General features: G+C 44.8%; 1 protein-coding gene across 7 annotated transcripts in view; it reads left to right on the forward strand.

Annotated features, from left to right (window-relative positions):
* SPIDR (scaffold protein involved in DNA repair) overlaps nt 1–23,471 on the forward strand; it is a 274,921-nt gene that overhangs the window by 209,647 nt on the left and 41,803 nt on the right. For all 7 annotated transcript variants that reach the window (XM_081498011.1, XM_081498004.1, XM_081498005.1 and 4 more), the window contains one exon: nt 20,534–20,674. In XM_081498011.1, the coding sequence (XP_081354137.1) occupies nt 20,534–20,674 (141 nt within the window). The remainder of the gene's footprint in view (nt 1–20,533; nt 20,675–23,471) is intronic.

Genomic DNA, 23,471 nt, shown 5'->3' on the forward strand with positions numbered 1-23,471 from the left:
ACTTCAAATAAACCTGAATGACCCAGTGGTTGCTGCTTTCACATAAGAATTGAGGAGAGCCTTGTGGATAACATCATATCTGAGTGAAGGAGTAGAATGGAAACACACACCCTACCCATATGTAAAATAGGTAGCCAGTGGGAGTTTGCTGTGTGACACAGGGTGCTCAAACTCAGTGCTCTCTGACCACTTAGAGGGGTAGGTTTGGGTGGGAGGTGGGAGGGAGGGGACATATGTATACCTATGGCTGATTTGTGTTGATGTATGGCAGAAACTAATACAATATTGTAAAGCAATTATCTGCCATTGGAAAAAAAAAAATCCCAAAGAAGGTGAGAAGCCATGAGGCATTTGGAGAGTGTCCCAGGGGCAGGTTGGACAGGGGTCTGTCATGAGAAGGTCAGGAAGCTGTGGCTGGGCTGTTGACTCTGCTCTGTGCACCTCAAAGCTTCTGGGAGGTTTTGTCGGAAGAGGATGTACCATAAATGCCATGTGAGAAGCACAGGGAACGGTGGATAAAGAGGTGGTGCACCCTAAAGACGTGGAAAATGCAGGACTGCATGAAGCGTTGGATGTGGAGAGTGGAGTAAAGGGAGGAATCGAGAAGGATTCAGTGGTTTGAGCCACAAGATGAATGGTGGGTACCATGAAAGGAGATAGGAAATTGAAGGGCTAACAGATGTGGAGAGAACAAGGAAAGTGTGGGTTTTGTTGTAGATGTGTTGAGTTTGAGGTACCTGTGAGTTACAGATGTAGAAAGAACTAAAATGAACTGTGTGATGAGTAAACTCACAGTTTTCATGATGGGTACACGAGTGAGTAAACAGAGGTGGATGTGTGCTGATGTGTGGGAGGGTGTGTGTATACACTCCCCAGTCTGTCTTCTGTGAAGTCCTGGGCCAGTGACCTTCCAGGAGCACTGAGCACATTTAGCACCTGGGTACTGGCTTTTAAATATCTGAAAGAAACCAGGGCTTCTTGGTGAAATGGGTGATTCCAGGGTGGGATGGGAGAAAATAGGATATGCATCTTGAACATTTTATGTCAAAAAGAAGGAATGTTCTGAAAGAATGATGAAGACATATCGGGAGGACACAGGAGCCAGCTTGAAAAAAGCCCACAACCAGCCGATTCTGGGATAAGTTGAGCATCCAAATGATAGTTTTGGATACAACCCGCTGTCTGAGAATTCGTGAATCCACAGTTTTTAAAAATTAATGAATCAACAATTCGACAAGGACTAAGATAGTTACATGGCCTGACAGTATTTGCCACACAATTTTTTTTTTAATTTCAGAAGGAAAAAGTACCTTACAGTTGAGAAGCCTGATAGACATCACCTCAATTAAGTAATAAAACTGATCATCGTCACAAATGGTCCCTACTGAAATAGCATGCCAGCTGTTAGCACACAGCAGCAATACATGAGCGGGATCTCATCATGAGAAAATATCAGAGAAACCCAAAGTGAGGGTTTGTGTACCACAAAACTGTACCTTGACCTTAGAGAATGTCAAGGTCATGAAAGTCAAGGAAGACTAGATCTGACAGCAGCACACAGCTCTGAATTGTCTTCTGCTGCACAACGTGGGATGGACATAGTGGGGAAGCACAGTGGGTGTGCGAGTGAGGGCAGACAGTGTTCCTTTCCTGCCTTCTGTGGTCATTAGCGGTGATTTTCATAGGAGAAGGTCCTTGTTTATAGGGATGACCCTCATTTGAGAGTGACTGGACGACAGTGCCGCCTGGGCTACTTATTGCCAAATTCAGACTTAAATTGAAGAAAGTAGGGAAAACCACTAGTCCATTCAGGTATGACCTAGATCAAATCCCTTATGAGTATACAGTAGAAGTGACAAATAGATTTAAGGGACTAGATCTGATAGACAGAGTGCCTGATGAACTATGGACAGAGGTTCGTGACATTGTACAGGAGACGGATCAAGACCATCCCCATGGAAAAGAAATGCAAAAAAGCAAAATGGCTGTCTGAGGAGGCCTTACAGATAGCTGGGAAGAGAAGAGAAGCGAAAAGCAAAGGAGAAAAGGAAAGATATTCCCATCTGAATGCAGAGTTCCAAAGAATAGCAGGGAGAGATAAGAAAGCCTTCCTCAGTGATCAGTGCAAAGAAATAGAGGAAAACAACAGATTGGGAAAGACTATAGATCTCTTCAAGAAAATTAGAGATACCAAAGGAACATTTCATGCAAAGATAGGCTCGATAAAGGACAGAAATGGTATGGACCTAACAGAAGCAGAAGATATTAAGAAAAGGTGGCAAGAATACACAGAAGAACTGTACAAAAAAGATCTTCACGACCCAGATAATCACGATGGTGTGATCACTCACCTAGAGCCAGACATCCTGGAATGTGAAGTCAAGTGGGCCTTAGAAAGCATCACTACGAACAAAGCTAGTGGAGGTGATGGAATTCCAGTTGAGCTATTTCAAATCCTCAAAGGTGATGCTGTGAAAGTGCTGCACTCGATATGCCAGCAAATCTGGAAAACGCAGCAGTGGCCAAAGGACTGGAAAAGGTCAGTTTTCGTTCCAATCCCAAAGAAAGGCAATGCCAAAGAATGTTCAAACTACTGCACAATTGCACTCATCTCACACGCTAGTAAAATAATGCTCAAAATTCTCCAAGCCAGGCTTCAGCAACACGTGAACCGTGAACTTCCAGATGTTCAAGCTGGTTTTAGAAAAGGCAGAGGAATGAGAGATCAAATTGCCAATATCCGCTGGATCATCGGAAAAGCAAGAGAGTTCCAGAAAAACATCTATTTCTGCTCTGTTGACTACACCAAAGCCTTTGACTGTGTGGATCACAATAAACTGTGGAAAATTCTGAAAGAGATGGGAATACCAGACCATCTGACCTGTGTCTTGAGAAACCTGTATGCAGGTCAGGAAGCAACAGTTAGAACTGGACATGGAACAACAGATTGATTCCAAATAGGAAAAGGAGTACGTCAAGGCTGTATATTGTCACCCTTCTTATTTAACTTATATGCAGAATACATCATGAGAAACGCTGGGCTGGAAGAAACACAAGCTGGAATCAAGATTGCCGGGAGAAATACCAATCACCTCAGATATGCAGATGACACCACCCTTATGGCAGAAAGTGAAGAAGAACTAAAGAGCCTCTTGATGAAGGTGAAAGAGGAGAGTGAAAAAATTGGCTTAAAGCTCAACGTTCAGAAAGCTAAGATCATGGCATCTAGTCCCATCACTTCATGGGAAATAGATGGGGAAACAGTGGAAACAGTGTCAGACTTTATTTTTTTGGGCTCCAAAATCACTGCTGATGGTGATTGCAGCCATGAAATTAAAAGACGCTTACTCCTTGGAAGGAAGGTTATGGCCAACCTAGATAGCATATTAAAAAGTAGAGACATTACTTTGCCAACAGAAGTCCGTCTAGTCAAGGCTATGGTTTTTCCAGTGGTCATGTATGGATGTCAGAGTTGGGTGGTGAAGAAAGCTGAGTGCTGCAGAATTGATGCTTTTGAACTGTGGTGTTGGAGAAGACTCTTGAGAGTCCCTTGGACTGCGAGGAGATCTAATCAATCCATCCTAAAGGAGATCAATCCTGGGTGTTCATTGGAAGGACTGATGTTGAAGCTGAAGCTGCAATACTTTGGCCACCTCATGCGAGGAGTTGACTCATTGGAAAAGACCCTAATGTTGGGTAGGATTGGGGGCAGGAGGAGAAGGGGATGACAGAGGATGAGATGGTTGGATGGCATCACCGACTTGATGGACATGGGTTTGGGTAGACTCCGGGAGTTGGTGATAGACAGAGAGGCCTGGCGTGCTGTAATTCATGGCGTCACAAAGAGTCGGACACGACTGAGCGACTGTACTGAACTGAACTGAATTTACAACTGCACTAGGACACTAGTGTTTCGGGGTGGGGAGCGGGGAGGGGGAGGAGGGAATGCTTTGTACTGTATTTAGAACTTTTAGAAAAATTAGAGATTGTGAGGCCTGTAGTTTCTCAAAGACCACAGAAAAGACAGGGCACTGGCTGGAAGGAGAGCATTGGGCTTGCAGGGGCTTGCTATGCTGGTCCGCACACAGAGCTGGCCTGTGGAGATGGAGCAGGGCGGGGGCTGCTCACCATGCTTGGCATGGGCCACCAGCTGGGAGCTGGGGCTGGGAGCCGGGTGCGGTCACTGTCCTGCCCTGAGGTGGATTCATACCTGAGGACCTTCCTTCTCTCTGCAGTTGAGTAGTCTTCTGAAAGTGATCCCTCATCTCCTCTCTTGAGTATGATAAACTGAGTATGGTTTAGTCTTTGAAGTCAAAATTATGTCATTATCAAATACCCTAAAACAATTTACCGTTGCTTAGTGATAGTGTCCCTAGAACAGGTGTTCTTAGGATTACAGAAGAACTTACAAAATCAATACTGATGTTTAAAAAAGAAGACAGCTTTGCATGCATGCCTCTTGCCGAGGTGGTTTGTGTTTTGTTTGGTAAGGTCAGAGCAGGTAGAACATGTACCTCTCCTTCACAAACACCGATGATTTACATGCTGCTCATTGGACAGGACCGGTTTCCAGGCCGGTTAGTCAGCTTCTAGTGTGAAACCCTGAGTCAGAAGCCGGTTGTCTGGGATGAGTCACCCTGCTCCTGCTGCGTCACGAGGTCCAGCGCAGGCTGGTTGCTCTCAACTGGCGCCCTTCCTGGAACCACAGACCCTGAGGATATTCAGGACTCTTCTCTCCCAAGACTGCGTGTAACCAGTGCCCCCACGATGCTCAGGAAGGTCGGAGCTGTCACATTCATTGCAGCTTTAGTGTGTCAGGGCTTCAGGCTTCACAGAACTCTGGTCGAGAAAGGCTGTGAGGACTCTGGGTTTGGCCACCAAGCCACATGGTGATCCAGGGAACATCATGGAATGTGTGACCTCCCTCGGCACTACAGAAATGCTCAATGTCTTCTTCCTCCTTTGCACTCATGCACAGGCCCTCAGCCCTTCAGGTTTAGTGGTGAGAGGCCATGGAGAGGTGGGAATACCAAATGTCCCTCTTTGAGAGTGATTGGGGGATGAATGAGGGAAAACAAGACCACAGCCCCCAGGGCTGTTCAGTTGATTTGGCATATTTTGAGTAAAAACTTTCTTAACTAAGATCCCTTCTTCCCTTCATCTGATTTAGAACTTCACTAGGACACTAATACTCCTATCCATTGTAGCAGTGTAAAGGTCTCAGCTTGTGAACTAGCTGTATAAAGCATTTTAATACTGATTCTTGTCCACAAGTGTTGAAACTACTTCTTACACCTTCTGTCCCTGCAAAGCCTGAATAAATGCCTGTCAGTTCAGCTTGGTGCATCAAGCATGTATCAATCATCTGTAATGCACAGCTAAGGGCTGCGATGGGCACGTGGGGAATACAAAGTATGTTCCCGTCCCCAAGAAACTTGCAGTCAAAAAGGAGAGAGAAAAGATATACTCAGGTTTTTGAGTAGAATGTGATAAAAGCTAAAAGGCAAAAAATAAATCATTTTGCATACAAAGAAAAAGGAAGAATTGGGAACTTACCTGGTGGTCCAGTGGCTAGGACACCATGCTCTCAATACAGGGGGGCTGGGTTCAGTCCCTGGTCAATAAACTGTATCCCGCATGCCATAAGTAAATACCCTTCATGCTGCAACTAAGACCTGGTGCAGCCAAATAAATAAATAAAATACTAAAGAAAGGAAAAAAGAAAATTGTTTACACTATAGAATGAGAAAAATCGAGAAAGAAGTAGAATGAGTTTGTCTTGGAAAAATGAGCATCTTTAGACAGGTATGGTGGTGGGAACATGAGGTTTGTTTAGAGGAACTAATGGGAGCCAAGACTCAGTTGGGGTGAGGCTGCAGGAACTTGGTCTTAGACTCACACGAGCATGAGTCAGGAGACCTGCAGGAGTCATGAGGATGCCCTGGACCTTCCATAACTAGCTGAGTGATGTGACTAACTCTGTGCCTTAGGAAAGAGTGTTTTAGAGCAACCTGCAGGAGTGGTGAGAGGGAAGGACCAGGTTAGATCAGTCAGGAGCCATATCCCTAGTCCATGTAACATGCAAAGCAAGAAGAAAAACAGGAATGAGAAGGAAGGATGATGTTAAAAAAGATAAACATGGAGCAAATGGATTGACTGCAGCAACTGGGTGTGGAAAAGGAAATAAAGGTCACTCTCAGATTTTGGAACATAGTGACCAAGAGAATGGTGGGGCTGTGGCTGTGTTACACAAAGAGGGAACACACAGGAAGAACCACAGTCTGGACCACAAGACACAGGACACTGGGAGTCCTCTGATGGTAAAGTCATAGAAGTGGATTAAATGAGATCCTGGTCAGTTACCTTTGCTCAGGTTTCCTTGGACCTAAATAAACAACAGCAACAACTTTAGTCTGTATATCCTGGGAAGGATAGATGCATTTATACAGCTCTGTGCTAATGATAGGCAAAAAATCTAATTAAATCCTCTCCTTTGGTGGGTTCAGACTATTTCTTTCAAGACCTACACTCATATACTTCATTTTTTAAAAGATATCACTGCCATGATGTATACGTTCTTTTAAAATTTATAATACCTTTCATCTGTGATCTAGGCTTCCCTGGTGGCTCAGCTGGTAAAGAATCCACCTGCAATGCAGGAGACCCGGGTTCAATCCCTGGGTTGGGAAGATCCCCTGGAGAAGGGAAAGGCTACCCATTCCAGTATTCTGGCCTGGAGAATTCCATGGACCGTATAGTCCACAGGGTCACAAAGAGTCGGACACAACTGAGCGACTTTCACTTCATCTGTGCTCAACTGATTTTTTTGACAGGGGAGCTGACATTTTAACTGGGAAAGAATAGTAATCCCCACAGGTATCCCTGAGACAAATGAATATCCACATGTAGAAAAGTCAAGTTGACCCCGCCTTACATCATAAACAAGAATTATTTCAAAATAGATCATGGGTGTAAATATAAGAACTAAAACTATCATACTGAAAAGAAGAAATAGGAATATGTCTTCATAACCATATATACTGGGCAGCTGTGTCTCACATATGACACCAAAAGCATATACACCCCAAAAAAATAAATAAAGGGGACTTCATAAACATAGAAATTTCTTTGCTTCACAGGACATTCAGGAAAGTAACAAACAACCCAGAGAACTGGAGAAACTTTGCAAATCACGTAGCTGGTAGAGGATTTGTAACCAAATATATATAAAAACTAACGCAAATCAATATAAAAAAGATAACCCAAATAAAAAATAGAGGACTTGAATAGACACTTCGCCAAAGAAGTTGGCCAAGAATAGCATGATAACATCATTAGCCATCAGGGAAATGCAAATCAAAACCACAGTGTGATGTATCACTTCACACCCACTAGGGTGGCTGTAATAAAAAACACAGCCAATAATATGTGTCTACAAGGATGTGGATAAAGGACCAAAATGGTATGGACCTAACAGAAGCAGAAGATATTAAGAAGAGGTGGCAAGAATACACAGAAGAACTACACAAAAGAGATCCTCATGACCCAGATAACCACAATGGTGTGATCACTCACCTAGAGCCAGACATCCTGGAATGCAAAATCAAGTGGGCCTTAGGAAGCATCACTACGAACAAAGCTAGTGGAGGTGATGGAATTCCAGTTGAGCTATTTCAAATCCTAAAAGATGATGCTGTGAAAATGCTGCACTCAATATGCCAGCAAATTTGGAAAACTTAGCAGTGACCACAGGACTGGAAATGGTCAGTTTTCGTTCTAATCCCAAAGAAAGGCAATGCCAAAGAATGTTCAAACTACCACACAATTGCACTCATCTCACACGCTGGTAAAGTAATGCTCAAAATTCTCCAAGCCAGGCTTCAACAGTGTGTGAAATGTGAACTTCCAGATATTCAAGCTGGATTTAGAAAAGGCAGAAGAACCAGAGATCAAATTGCCAACAACTGTTGGATCATTGGAAAAGCAAGAGAGTTCCAGAAAAACATCTATTTCTGTTTTATTGACTATGCCACAGCCTTTGACTGTGTGGATCATGACAAACTGTGGAAAATTCTTCAAGAAATGGGAATACCAGACCACCTTACCTGCTTCCTGAGAAACGTGTTTGCAGGTCAAGAAGCAACAGTTAGAACCAGACATGGAACAGCAGACTGGTCCCAAATTGGGAAAGGAGTACGTTAAGGCTGTATAGTATCACCTTGCTTATTTAACTTATATGCAGAGTACATCATGAGAAATGCCGGGTTGGATGAAGCACAAGCTGGAATAAAGATTGCCAGGAGAAATATCAATCACCTCAGATATGCAGATAACACCACCTTTATGGCAGAAAGCAAAGAGGAACTGAAGAGCCTCTTGATGTAAGTGAAAGAGGAGAGTGAAAAAATTGGCTTAAAACTCAACATTCTAAAAATTAAGATCATGGTATCCGGTCCCATCACTTCATGGCAAATAGATGGGGAAACAATGGAAACAGTAACAAACTTTATTTTCTTGGGCTCCAAAATCACTGCAGATGGTGACTGCAGCCATGAAATTAAAAGAGACTTGCTCCTTGGAAGAAAAGCTATGACCCACCTACACAGCATATTAAAAATCAGAGACATTACTTTGCCAACAAAGGTCCATCTAGTCAAGGCTATGGTTTTTCCAGTGGTCATGTATGGATGTTAAAGTTGGACTATAAAGAAAGCTGAGCACCAAAGAATTGATGCTTTTGAACTGTGGTGTTGGAGAAGACTCTTGAGAGTCCCTTGGACTGCAAGGAGATCAAACCAGTCAATCCTAAAGGAAATCAGTCCTGAATATTCATTGGAAGGACTGAAGCTGAAGCTCCAATACTTTGGCCACCTGATCCAAAGAACTGACTCATTGGGAAAGACCCCGATGCTTCGAAAGATTGAAGGCAGGAGGAGGAGGGGACAACAGAGGATGAGATGGTTGGATGACATCACTGACTCAATGGACACGAGTTTGAGCAAGCTCCAGGAGTTAGTGATGGACAAGGAAGCCTGGTGTACTGCAATCCATGTGGTCACAAAGAGTTGGACATGACTGAGCGACTGAACTGAACAAAGATGTGGAGAAACTGGAACCCTCATAATGGCTGGTAAAATGGTGCAGCCACTTTGGAAAACAGTCTGGCAGTTCCTCAGAAAGCTAAACATAGCGTTACCATATGATCCAGCAAAGCTACTCCTTGGTATAAACCCAAAAGAATTGAAAACCTACATCTACGTAACTTGTACACTGACACTCATAGCAATATTACATGTAAATGCAAGAATGTGGAAACAATCCAAATGGCCATCAGTGACAGATGGATAAATAAAATGTTATGTATGCATATAAAGGAATACTATTAAGCAACAAATAGGAGTTCAGTACTGGCACTTGGTATTAATACAGCTTGGATGCAACTTGAAAATGTTATGCTGCGTGAAATAAGCCAGTCTCAGAAGGCCACAGCTTCTGTGATTCCATTCCTGTGAAATGTCCAGAGCAGACAGATCCACAGACAGGAAGTAGATCAGTGTGTTTGGGGGTGAGGGGTGGAGAGCAGGGAGGCCCTGTGACAGCTTGGGGCTTTCAGACTAATGTTCTGGGACTAGACAGTGCTGATGTTTGGAGAACACATGCATGTACGTAATGTCACTGAATTGTACACTTTAGTATGGTGGAATTGTATGTTTTCTGTGTGTTTTGCCACAATATTTTTATTTGAGTGAATTTTATGGCATGTAAAATAGGTCTCAGTAAAGCTGCTATAAGAATACTAAGCATATCAGCCTGATTGTTTTCAGGGCACTGTGCTGAAGGGAAAAGTTCAATCCAAAGATCCTATACTAGATGACTCCATTTTTATAACATTTCAAAGTAGCCAAATCTTAGAAACCGAGAACAGCTCAGCAGTTTGTAAATGCTGGGGATGGAGGGGAGGGGAAGGAGGTGGGTGATAAAAGACAGCCAAGGGGTCCCTGTGGAGGACCTTAGGGGGTCCTTGTGGGGGTGATTGTGGGAGTGGGTGCAGGACCTCCACAGTGGTGAACTTTACAGGACCAGGCACACGGGCACACAGATACCATCAGGATGGGTGAGACCTGAGCCCAGGTGCACAGCAGCCACAAGTGTCTGTGTGTGATGTCTTACTGTCGTTGGCCTGGAACAGTGTGCCACTGGGGGAAGGGGCAGATTCGACACTTCTGTCCATCGGAATTTCACTTCAAAATGTGTAAGAGTAGCTGTGTGTCTTTGAAAACTTGTTCTAGATGCGGACTTCTGTGACTGTGAGACACCCTCTTCTGACATGCCTCGGCCCAGTCTAGTCTCATCTCCAGGGGCGGTGACTGCGGTCCAAGTCCAGGACTCCAGTTATGTCCTGGTTACTTGTGTCCTCCTTCAGACCAAGCTTGCAGCAGGATTTATTGTTTGGTTAATTTCACCAATGCAGTATTTTCCGAAAATAAAGAGGAAGTGCAAGTGTGGAAAAGGCCTTTCTCGGGACTTTTGCCATGCTTTAAGTTACGTTTAGCAAAAAAAAAAAAAAAGATTGTTATTCTTTCCTCTTCACTGATATTAGAAAGTTTCCATGTCACACTTTTATTTTAGCAAAGAGAAAATACGATTTTTCTAATGAATAAAACCACATTTCTGTGCAGTAGAGATCATCCTGCTAACATCTCATGTTGAAAAGATAAACAGCAGGATTAACTGTTTACTTTAGGAGCGCGGTCTGCTTGTTTTTCAGGAGGACACAGTGTCCTGCTGTATCTGGTTTCCCGTCTGCTTGTGGCTTGGAGCTGGGAAAGGCCCTGCCCCTCGTGCTACGCACCCCCACCCCAACCCCCCCGGGTCGGGTCCAAATTCCCCTCCCAACCTCTCCTCCCCTTTCTCTCTTTCCTGCTTTTTTTTTCTCACTTTATCCTGGAATTTCTTCTGTTTATTTCTTAGATTGGGTTTAGTAAGGGATTATAACGTGGCAAGAAAGACCCTTGTTGATCGGAGACTGCTTCGGTTGACTCTGACCTAGAATAGAGCAGCCGGACCTGACTCTGATTCCGGGAATTCTTGGTGAACTGCTCAGAACTGCTTCCACGACTCATGTAAACATCCACATGTCACTTCATCTTCTTCTCTCTTGGAACACAAGCATCCGCAGACACACGTGTGCACACATGCTCACTGGTTCTGTCCTGCTCTGCTTCTGTGTCTGTGATACAGAGCCAGTGAATGAAAGGAGGGAAAAATAAATATTTTTGAAAAGTTGGGAAGGGGCATTTGAAGCTTCAGAAATTAAATTATAGGCTTTCTGAAACCCCCTCTGTGAATCAACAGTTTTGTTTTTCTTCCTTTTGCTTGTTTTGTTGCTTTCACAGATTAACAGTACATGCACTTTCAGAATTTTTTAAATGTTCTTTAATTAGCATGATGAGACGTTCAGCCCATAAGAGAAGGAAAGAAAGAAGCATTCTTAAAGACAAACATTAACTCCACGGTGGACTTTATACTTCCATGGTGATATGGCTGGGATTGAACCCTGTACCTCTTATCTGTTATTTTGTTGCTGGGCAGGTGCTGTGCAGCGCACCAGTTTTACTCCCTTCCTCCAGCCTCACCCTCCTGGCTCATGAATGCAAGAAAGTCGAGGCACTGCAGCCAAGGGCTCTGGGGCCAGGCGAGTGGCGGCCGGAGGTTTGTCATTGATCTTGACTGCTCAAGCAGAGAGGCGTTTTCCTTACAACAGACCCGGGTGGTGGGGTCGGCACCCAAATCACCTCCTGAGCTGACTTCAGGGGTGACGGTGTTGTTTCTGAGCCCTCTCCACTGCCTCAGTTGCTGTTCTGTGGGCCCTTCACGCAGGAGATAGGGCTTCCCTTGTGGCTCAGGGTAAAGCATCTGCGTGCAATGCAGGAGACCTGGGTTCGATCCCTGGATCGGGAAGATCCCCTGGAGAAGGAAATGGCAACCCACTCCAGTACTCCTGCCTGGAAAATCCCATGGAAGGAGAAGCCTGGTAGGCTACAGTCCATAGGCGCGCAAAGAGTCGGACACGACTGAGCGACTTCACTTTCACTTTCATGCAGGAGATCAGCCTTTTACAAAGGGGCTCACACCTCTTACCACTCAGGAGAGCTGATACCTGACCAGAGAATGCCACCTTCCTGTCGATCAGCTCCGTATGGTAGCAAAGTGGATTTGCCTGGTGGGTGAAGGAAACCAAGATGCTTAGGTGCAGAGCAGGGACAGGCTCTTCATTAGGGGCCAAACAGATTGAAGTTACCTGGATTGTGAGGGTCAGAGCGGAGCTCCCAGCAGCCGGGCCAGTCTCTAACAGTAGAGGAGCCCTTCCCCCACAGCCCGGCACCATGTGCTGACAGCCATGAGAGCGGGGGAGGGGTTTGCTTGATGAAAGTCAGTCTTTTAGGCTTGGGTGGAACCTTGATCTGAGATAAGTGGCATTCTCTTGCCAGACTCTTAACTTGGAGAGCTTTGAATGGCAGACTGACAGGCTCTTCAACCCTTCCTCCCTGGAGACCTTCTCTGTGCTGTTTCAAGGTTTATCAACATTTATCCGAGTGGACCACATCTGAAAGCAGCAGTTTCCCTCCCATGCAAGGCTTGGGGTCCCAGCATCAGTGCTCAGCATGCATGGAAGTTACCTGCAGCCTGGGGCATGGTGTCACTGGGTGTCCTTGGCATCCTAGCTGGAGCTCCAAACATTCTCTGTTAAAGCAACCACCTCCCGTGTCAGCAGCTGTGTTTCTACAACAGCATTCTATCTGAGCCCTCCCAGCATCCCCATTACCCTACCGTGGCAGGAGGTGGGTGTGCTGGCTGTTCTGGGCTAGTGATTGACCCACCGGGGCCTGGACCCAAACCCTCTACCCTGCACAGGCTGCTTGCTGTGGCTCCATGCCCGCCCCCAGAGCTGCCCACTAGGGTGACATCTCTACCTCCATCCCCATTTCCATAAACATAACTGATTTTAAATTAAGAATAATGCATGGGAATACCCGAATAGTAAGTAGTCTTTCCCCTTATGACCACTTTCCCTTTGTCTTTGTTCCTGCATAGTATTTTCCAGCCTTCTCTCAACTTCTCGAACATGGGAAAACTCCCATGTTGCTGTCCCAGTTTTTGAGTGTGCTGCACTCCCTGCTCTAAGTGTGTTCCTGTGAACCCTGTGCGGGACAGGCTTCAAGACCAGCTCTGGAAGGAGCCTTCCCTGACCACCTGGCCAGGCCCTTCCACCCCAGCGCTCTCCCGCAGGCTCCAGCAGTCCCGCGCCTGTGCTCCTGTGTGTGCTCGGGCCAGGCCTTTCCCTGGGGAGGAGCTGAGGTCCCTGCCCAGCCCGGGGCCCGCAGCAGTCCCGCTGTACTTAGCACACGAGTAACCTCTTGAAGCCGGGGCACTGTTAGGGGCACGGACATGAGCATGTTCGTGCCACTATTACTGAGGATCTTGTGACACTGATTCTGCGGCTCTGCGGCCCTCGAGGCCTCTCTGCGTCAAGCCCTCCTGCGTCTGACCCAGTAATTTTGTACTTGGCTCATTTCTTGTGTTCACGCAAGGCAAGATGTCTTTTAAGGAAAAAAGAACAAGTCACATTTAAGTCTGTGAACTCAGAGAGTTTCCAAATACTCTCATAACTCACAAATAATGGCTGAAGAGCCCAGCACATGCTGGCTTTCCACAGGGTCTTTGTTTTGCGTGGATGTGAGTTGCAGAGTCAGATAGGAGACTAGCTTCTGGAGTAGCAGTGAGGGCACGGTGGACTCTCCCCTCGCACACAAGCACTGTAGCTGCAGAAACTGAACAACAATCATTTGAGCTTTTGGAAATTGTCCTAAGGGCACACAGCAGATGGAGGACATTCCATCTGTGGAATCATGGAAACCTACTATGTCTCAGTAAGAACAGCGAGTCTGTGGCTCTTGAGCCCTGACCCACTTCCTGCCAGCTGCTGCTGCTCTAGGCTCTGCTCCAGGGGTGCAGACTGCCCAGTCCAGCACTTGATCTCCCTCTAGGAGGGCAGTCCACCACATCCCTTATCCCCAGGCCTCTTTTGAGAGGGTCCACCCCAAGTGTGGGGGCCAAGAGTACCTCCCCTAGCTCACCCCCAGGGTGAGAAGCTCCCTCAGAAGACCAGCACCCACCAGCACCCATGCTGGGGCAAAGGCGTCCGTGCAGGCAGAGAGGCACTGCCCAGAGGGAGGTGGTGCCTGAAAGTGAAGGGAACGGGATCTGGGAGAGCAGTCCACAGAGTGCCTCAGGCAGATGGCAGCCACAAGCAGGTAACAGAGAACATCAGGGAAAGAGCCGAGGGCCACCCCGGAATCGCTGTCAGACTTGAGAGACAGGAGAGGTGTGCTCAGGAGCAGTTGGAGCACCCACGGGGAGAAGTGGGTGCAAAGCTCACTGCCCTGCAGGCCTCCACACCACCTCCACCCCCACACTGGACAGTCAGCTGCTTGACCCATGGACAAATCTTATAGCCAGTATCAATGTCTTATAGCCACGGCATATTAAAAAAATGTCACATGTGTGGAAATTTAACACTAGTATCTTTAAGATAGATAGGGCATTCTTCTGGTTTCCACCTACCAAATCACTCCTGAACAGACTGAAACTGTAGTGCATCAGGTGAGCAGATGGGGGTTTCCTGGTGTTCTTGGGTATAAAATACCGTATTGCAAGGAAAATTGAACACAGCAATAATTATATATAATTTTGGTGTATTTTTTCCTCTGACAAAGTAAATTTTAGAAAAATTATCACTAGCAACATTTTGGTGATTTTCAAGGAATACCTATTAATATATTTGAATATTAATGTTTGGTAAAACATAATTTGATTGCTAAGTCATGTCTGACTCTTTGCGACCCCATGAACTGTAGCATGCCAGGCTCCCCTGTCCTTCACTGTCTTCTGGAGTTTGCTCAAACTCATGTCCATTAAGTCAGTGTTGCCATCCAACCGTCTCATCCTCTGTTGCCTCTTCTTCCTCCTGCCTTCAATCTTTCCAAGCATCAGGGTCTTTTCCAATGAGTCAGCTCTTTGCATCAGGTACAGAAAGTACTGGAACTTCAGCATCAGTCCTTCCAATGAATATTCAGTGTTGATTTCCTTTAGGATTGACTGGTTTGATCTCCTGGCTGTCTAAGGGACTCTCAAGAGTCTTCTCCAGCACCACAATTTGAAAGCATCAATTCTTTGGGGCTCAGCTTTCTTTATGATCCAACTCTCACATCTGTACGTAAAGGTTGATTAGCTGATTATTAAGTATAATATTTATAGTTTTTTGGATCCTCTAATTGTTATGCCTTTAGACTGTGCTGCCATATGTGGCTGTTTACATTTGAACTAATTACAGTTAGGTAAAACTTAAAATTCAGCTCCTCACCCACGTTAGCCACATTTGAAATCTCAGCAGCCTGCATGGCTGCCACAGTAGGCGCAGGGCCACCCATCAGCACAGTTTTTGAGCCCATACACTGCTGCGGGCTGCCGTTCTCTGCTTTATTCCTCACTCCCACTATGTGTTCATCTGGTTTACCTGTCTTGAAATAAGGAGTTTAGCTGGCTAATTTCTTAGCCTGGTAATTTCCTACTTTTGTACATTTAAAAAGAGGTTTATGTTAAATATGTTTATATGTTCATTTTATCTTATTGTTAAGAGTTCTCTTATGTAACATTATGTGGTCTTGGGCAAGACCCAAAAACTTTCTGATCTTCAATTCTCTGTATGCTGAGTGAGGGTGAGAATAACCATGCCCTCGAGGCTGTCTAAGGATAAAATGGTGCCCATGGAACAGGCTTGGCGCCCACCACCCTCTGTCAGGGTGATGTGTTTCCAACCCACACCCACTCAAAAAAATTAATCTTTGTTATTTTAAGCTTCTAACTTGTAGAGTGACTTGCTATGTAGCAATAGATAGCTAATCGAATAACCAGTCAGTGAGGCAGACAAAAGAAGTGAAGGAACACAAGACTTGAAAAATACACTTAAGTAACTTGACTTACAGATCTCATACAAAACCATCTTTAACAACTAGAACATGTGCATTCTTCTTGGTTGATACTGTCTTAAAAATTGATTGTGTTCTAGGCCATATAGCAAATCTCTACAAATGTAAGAGAACCATTATCAGAGAGCATATTCTTTCACTGTAGTGCAATTAAATTAGAGTTAATGACAAAAATATATGCATTTTCAATCCTTATAGAAAAAAATTTTAAATACTTCCAAATAATTCCTGGATCAAAGAAGAAATAATAATGGAAATTTCAAAATACCTAGAACTGATGACTAATCGTAAAAATACTAATTATCAAATTGTATGTGATATCATTAATTTGATACTTAGAAGAAACATTATAGTCTAAGGTCATTTTAGAAAGAAGGGAGGTTCAAAATTAAATGAACCAAGCCTCTAACATAAAAAGCAATTTAAAAATAATAAGATAAATACAAAGAAAATAGAAGGAAGGAGATTATAAGCATAAGGGTAGAAATTAATGACATGAACTGAGTAAACAAAGCCAAGAGTTGGTTCTTTGAAATGATTAATAATAATTCAGTGAAAAAACTCATAAAGAGAGGAGAGAAGATATAAATAAGCAGTACTGAAAAGGGAAGATACGAGGATCAGCCCCATCAATTAGAGATGCAGTGAGAGGGTATTGTTCTATCTTTATGCTAATAAACTTGAAAATGTAAACAAAATGATAAACCCCTAGAAAAATATAACTTACCAGAAAATCCCCAAAAGTTCAACTATTATTCAAGAAATTGAGAGTTAAAATCTTCAGGTAAAGAAAGCATGATCGCCAAGTCATCTTATTACTAAATCCTTTCAAACTGTCAACACATAACTCAAGTCTTATACAAAGTTTTCACATGAAAAAGGAATTCCTGTCGGCTCATTATATGAAGCTGATTTAAAGAATCCTGATACCAAATCTGAGAGAGAAAATTAAGGGTCCATATCACTCATGGGTATAGATAACAAAAGTCTGAACACATAGCAGAATCGCTCTTTCTTGGGAGTAAAAAGATTGTTTTCACGCTTGGTAAACTGTCATTGTCATTTGCCACAGTAGCAAAGGAGATGAAAACATAACAGTCTTTTCACTGAATACAAAAAATGCATTTTATAAGCTCTAAGACCCATTCATGATTTTAAAATTTTCTCAGTAAACTAGGAATCTTTAACCTGATGAAGAATATCTACCACCAAAAACAAAAAAAAATCGAAGATACATACTTTCTTTAAAACCAAGAACACAGTGAGGATGCCCAGCGTCACTGCCTCTGTTCACTGTGGCACTGAAGACGTTCAAGGGCAGTCAGAGAAGATGATGCAAAAAGAGCACTGGGGCTGGGAGATGGACGCTTTCCTTATGCACAGACTAGAGGGTAACGTGAACCTCATTAGAAGTGTTGTGAATAGTAAACTCCATTAGTTTCGATGAATTACAGGAGCTGATTGTACTTTCCATCCATTGGCTACAAAGAAAAACACTGTCTTAAACAGCAAGCACAACCATATGCAGTCTAGTCACAGACCTTACAGAGGTGGAGCATGAGCTGTACAGAGAGCCATGTTCTAAAAACTGGCCTGAGTGCCTGGCCCTCATCCCCCCAAGGCAGGACGAACTCCTGGTGCCATCCCTGTGCCAGCCTGAGCACCCTTCCTGCTCACAGCCCCAGAGCTCCCTCCCTGCCATCTCCTTACATTCAAGCTGCTGCAGTCACCCCCACAATACTACCTCCCTGTGAAGGCATTTGTGTTCCCTGCTGCTGCTAAGTCACTTCAGTCGTGTCCGACTCTCTGCAACCCCATAGACAGCAGCCTACCAGGCTCCCCCGTCCCTGGGATTCTCCAGGCAAGAACACTGGAGTGGGTTGCCATTTCCTTTCCAAGGCAGGAAAGTGAAAAGTGAAAGTGAAGTCGCTCAGTCGTGTTCGACTCCTAGCGACCCCATGGACTGCAGCCTACCAGGCTCCTCCATCCATGGGATTTTCCAGCAAGAGTACTGGAGTGGGGTGCCATTGCCTTCTCCACAAAACTGCTGCAATACATCAAAGATCAAAATTAAACGAGAGATATTCCATGTTCACGTCCAGGAAGACTGAACACTGTTAAGATGGACCTTTTTTCTAAGGTGCACTACAGATTCAACACAATTCTAATCAAAAGCACAGCAAGTCGCTTTGTGGATACCACAAGCCAAGTTTCAAGTTAACACGGGAGGGAGAAAGGCCTAGAGTAGGCAAGACAATACTGGAGGAGAATGGAGCTGGAGGACAGACACTCAACAGAGTCACTGTCATCAAGACAGCATCCTACCCTCAAAAGAGAAAACCAGCACGACAGACCAGAGAGCCCAGAAACACACCCACACGAACACAGCCAAATGATCTGACATTTCAATAGAGAAAAGACAGTGTTTCCAACAGAGTTACAACAACTGACAAACACCTGGGAAAAAAATGAATCTAGAAAAAGACCTTACCTCTTTTATAAAATTTAACTCAAAATGGATTGTAGACTTAAGTGTAAAATGCAAAACTATAAAATCCCTAAAAGAAAACGGGAAAAAAATCTGGGTGACCTTAGTCTGGCAATGAGTTTTTAAGTACAACATCAAAACCACAGTTCATGGGGAAAGAAAAGTCTATGCTGGACTTCATTAAAACTGGTCCACAAAAGACACTGTTAAGAGATGAGATGCCATAGATGGGAAAAGATATTTGCAAAATACCTCTCTAGGACAGGACTGCTATCCAAAATATATGAAAAACTCAAAAAATTCAATAAGAAAGTGAACAACCTGAATAAAAACGGACCAAAGCCCTTGGCAGACACCTCACCACAGAAGATATACAGATGTCAAATAAACATAGGAATGATGCTTCATAGCACATGCTGTCAGGGAAACGCAAACTGAATCAGCAACCTGACACCAGCACACGCCTGTGAGAATGACTGACGATCTGATGTAATTTATGGGGAACACCTCTTGATTCAGGAAAAACAAGTTGATCGACGGCCTTTTCTGTGCAGACCTGCAGTGATTTTAGGAGATAGCAGGTCACAAGCAGGAAACAGCGTAGTGCTTGGGGCTCCTGTGTGCTCCTCAGCCCACTCCCACTGGGAGTGTGTTGACCGCTCGGCTCCTGGCTCTCGTCCCCGTGGGCCAGGGGGACAGAGCCCTCTGTGAGAGCAGAACAAGGTGGGTGGGTGTGTGTGGTGGGTGTGAACATGGTGAGGAGGGTAGTAGGGGGGCCTGAGTGCCCCCCTCCCCGCCTTCCACCCCCTACCCCAGGCCCAAGGCAGGATGGACTCCAGGCAGAATAAACAGCAGCACCCTTCCTGGGTCATCCGCGACATGGGCAAACATCAGAGCAGATTTAAGGCAAAGGTTGGATCCAGTTCCCCACCTCTCCCTTCTCAACACAAGCAGTCAGAAATTCTCTCTAGTTTCAGGTAGCATTGAAATATATACATTACCATATGCAGAGGAGATAGCTAGTGGGATGTTGCTGTGTGCCTTGAGGAGATCAACCCAGTGCTCTGTGATGACCTAGTGGGGTGGAATGAGGTGGGGCAGGGAGGGAGGTTCCAGAGGGAGGGGATATATATATATACTTACGGCGGATTCCCATTGTTGTATGGCAGAAACAAACACAACATTGTAAAGCAATTATCCTCCTATTAAGAAAAAAAATTCTAGTCTCAAAAAGTAGATCCGTGGAGGTTTTTGTGTACATCTTGACTTCATACTTGTCAACAGTAACACAGAGCAGTGTGAAATGCTCCAGGGGTCCAGCAGGCATTAACCTGAGGCCGTGGGAGTGGGTGTAGGACCCCCTGCCCTGCCCTATCACAGCTGGTGGATGGAGCCTGGTTGCTTGGCCCTGCCTCAGCCTCAGTTAGACTAGGAGCAGAGGAGCAAGTCAGGGCAAACTGAAGGGCTTCCCTCCTAGAGGCTCTGTGTGTGCGGAATGGTCAGGGGACAAAACCACACGATAGGTGTAGCACAGAAGTGTGTGCTGTCTTCCTCCCTGCCTTCACACGGCAGGCTGCTCCAAACAGGACAGGATCACGAGAGACTGTGGCTCAGTGTTGAGCTTCCACACAAAACATAAATGTTTCTGTTACAGCAGACAGGGTAAATGGGAAAAGGGGATACTCTGCGTCTGGCGATGGTAAAATACTTTATTTGAAAGGTGTCTCAGTGTGCCCTTGTAAAGCACATTGGGGTTAGGGAGTAGTTATCTTCCTGAAGAGAATTCTGTCTCCTGTTTTCTGTGGGTGGTGGTCCACACACCTGCTTGTATGCATCTAAGAAGTGCGTGTTTTAGTTCAGTATCGTTCATTTATCCTGATTCCCGTATTTAGGAAGATGCCTATAGTGGATTTCTGTTGAAGGAAAAGGAAATTCTGGTCTCTGTACCGAGTCAAAACCTGTTTCCTAAAGAGCAAATGTGGATGCTTTTTTGTAGAGTCTGCCTTCTTGTGCAAGATGCCCTTGGACTCTTCAGTGAGGTGCACTCGGAGGGTGACGTCCTGAAGGACAGGCAGCTGGAGGGGAAGTGCTGCCAGCTGTCAGGCATGAAGGTTCTGCAGAAGGTCACCAGGGCAAGGTGAGACATCCATACTTTTATTTTAAAGACAAACTAGGCCCTAAAGTTTGCCTCTAAAACAAGGCCCGGAGTTGGGTTAAGCCCATAAAGTACTTCCGAGAGAAACATTGTAAGTGACAACAGAAATAATGATGCAAGTTTAGTGATTCACAATTTTATTAAGATTAGGATTAAAAAGGCTATATATGTGTCTTTTAATTCTAAAGTTTTTTCTGTATATTATCTGTACTAATAAGGTAGCTTTGCATGAGTCAATTTATATAAATGAAAGTACAACTTGGTGAAAAGGCATTTCAAAACTCATATTTTGTCGTGTTTTTTGCTTTCCATGGCAAGAAAGCATATTTTCTGTCGAGTTGCATGGCACCTCACCCTTGATGTTGTTTTGGGTAAGGATGGTACATGTATCCGGCCCAGTGGTGGGTTGTTCCATTCCAGTAATCGTCTTAGTCTTGAATTAGGGTAAAGAAGAACATTTTTAATGGAACTATCCAGTCATGTAGAGAATTGTGAACAGTGAATTTGGGGGTTTCTCACTGGAGCCTCTTTCCTCAAACAGCGTGTCATTGTAGGTCTTGATGTCAGTGTTTTGCTGGAGTAACGTCTGAGCTTGTCACACTGTCTGAGGGAGGACAAGCCCATTATGTGCACATGCTGTCCGACTTGGAGCAGGTTGGAAGCCAGTGGTCTGCACAGCAGCCATCTGCTGGGGTCTTCCTAAACTTTGAGCATTGCCGAACATTCCTCCGCCTGACCTCCATCCACAGTCCACTCTCCCCATCCCAGATCTGTGCCTCATCTGTCTTTCACGTGGCACTGGGCAGGTGAGCAGTGGCTCCACCCAGGACCCTGCTTTCCTGAAGGACAGATACCCTGTGAGTCCTGAGTTGATTCATGCACATTTGTCTTGTAACAGATGCTTCTTCCTGTTTGTGGAAAGGTGGCTATATTATAATGTAATTGTCTTATAGGTTAGGCAGCACTGCCCAGATATTTGGAAAGCCCAACTGGACCACATGAACCTTGTCCTTATGAAGTTGAACCCCATTTAGCCCTTGGTTTCAGAATTACAAGCATCTGCAAAGACAGTGTGTAGTTATGGTAAGCAAGGTGTTGCCCCAACATTAGCCTAGTGGCAGTAACTCCACTGGCCCCATGTAGACCTCCCAGAGGTGCACTCAGCACAGTTCCCCCCCTCGCCACCACACGCTGGGTACATGGGGCTTTGTGTCACGTGCATCTCAATAGAGCCCCTCCAGCTGGCAGATCTCCTGGAGTGCTGCAGGCCAGGGGGCTGCTCCTGGGGACACACTTCCTGCTGGTGAAGGCGGGACTCGCCTCCAGGGCCGTGCTCCTGGGGACTGATGGAGCCGGGGCCTAGGGCCTCTGGCTCCATAAGGCACCTGCTCTTTACCATGAAGCCACAGAACCATCTGTGTACCTGACATTTAATCGGGTTCTTGTGCGTTGTACTGGAGGCATACTGCTGTCTACAACGTTGCCATAGGACATATTTTTTCTGTAGGAAATGCACTGAGTAGTCTAAATAATTTGTTTACAGACAAACCTTTTGTATTCCATTCCATTTTTAAGTTGGACTAAAATTTGACTAAATGTCATTTAGTTGCTAAGTCATGTCCTACTCTTTGCCGCCCCATGGACTATAGCCCCCCAGGCTCCTCTGTCCAGGGGATTTTCTAGGCAAGAATAATGGGGTGGGTTGCTGTTGAAATAGCTGATACTTCTTTTTAGGTTGGAATTAATTTCTTTATCTTATGTATTTAACTTTACTTTGACATGTAACCATCCAAATAGATTGTCTTTTTGTTCTTTTGGAAGCTATATTTCTTCAAAACAAATTATTTAATAGTTTTGGAATGCTGAACGTTATAATTGCCTATTAGTGACATCACCCACTGTCAGTCATCCATCTATGGCCCAGTAAACAAAAATTGTCTCTTTTTTCCCCAAAATTATTGTGTTTCATAGCAACTCATAAACCTTAACAAAATATATTTCTCATAAACCTTAACAAAATAGACTTACTTCCCAGAATTCAAACTAAAATGATTAATTATAATTATATAATCCCACTATCTAATATAGAAAACTACTTCTTTGCCAGTTGGAAGGTGGTTTTATGTTTGGGCTAAGTCATGGAGTCTTTTAAATCTTAGCTCCTGGGTTTCTTCTGGTCCACCATCATAGTGACAGCTTTGGGTGGACTGATGGCCTTGGGGCTGGGCCCCTGTGCAGGGGACCCTACCCTGTTCACCTGCCCCCTTGGAATGGTTGAACAAAAACAGCCATCTTTTGTCTTTCTCTGACACATTTTTGGTGTTTTGTGTCCATACTGACCAGTTAAAGTGAGAAGAGTCAGGGAAATAGCCTGGATGTAATGGAAAGACCCCCTTCCCCCTGCTGTCCCCCACCCCCGCCCCCTACCCAGCATCAAGCCTCTTTTTACAAGCCTGGGTCCCTTATTTGCAAAACAAAAGAGGCCCTGACACTCTGGAGCATCGCACTTTGGCAACTTCAGCTGGTTTTCTGTGTAGGTGCAGAAGTCACTGTTGGTAACAGATAACCTCAGATTAACAAGGCAGAATGAAGGAAATGGCAACCCACTCCAGTCTTCTTGCCTGGAAAATCCCATGGACGAAGGAGCCTGGAGGGCTACAGTCCATGGGGTCGCGAAGAGTCGGTCACGACTGAGCGACTTCACTTTCACTTTTCACTTTCATGCATTGGAGAAGGAAATGGCAACCCACTCCAGTGTTCTTGCTTGGAGAATCCCAGG

This window comes from Giraffa tippelskirchi, chromosome 6 (assembly GCF_054371585.1).
Source record: "Giraffa tippelskirchi isolate mGirTip1 chromosome 6, T2T-mGirTip1v1.2.pri, whole genome shotgun sequence".
Taxonomy (NCBI): Eukaryota; Metazoa; Chordata; class Mammalia; order Artiodactyla; family Giraffidae; genus Giraffa; species Giraffa tippelskirchi.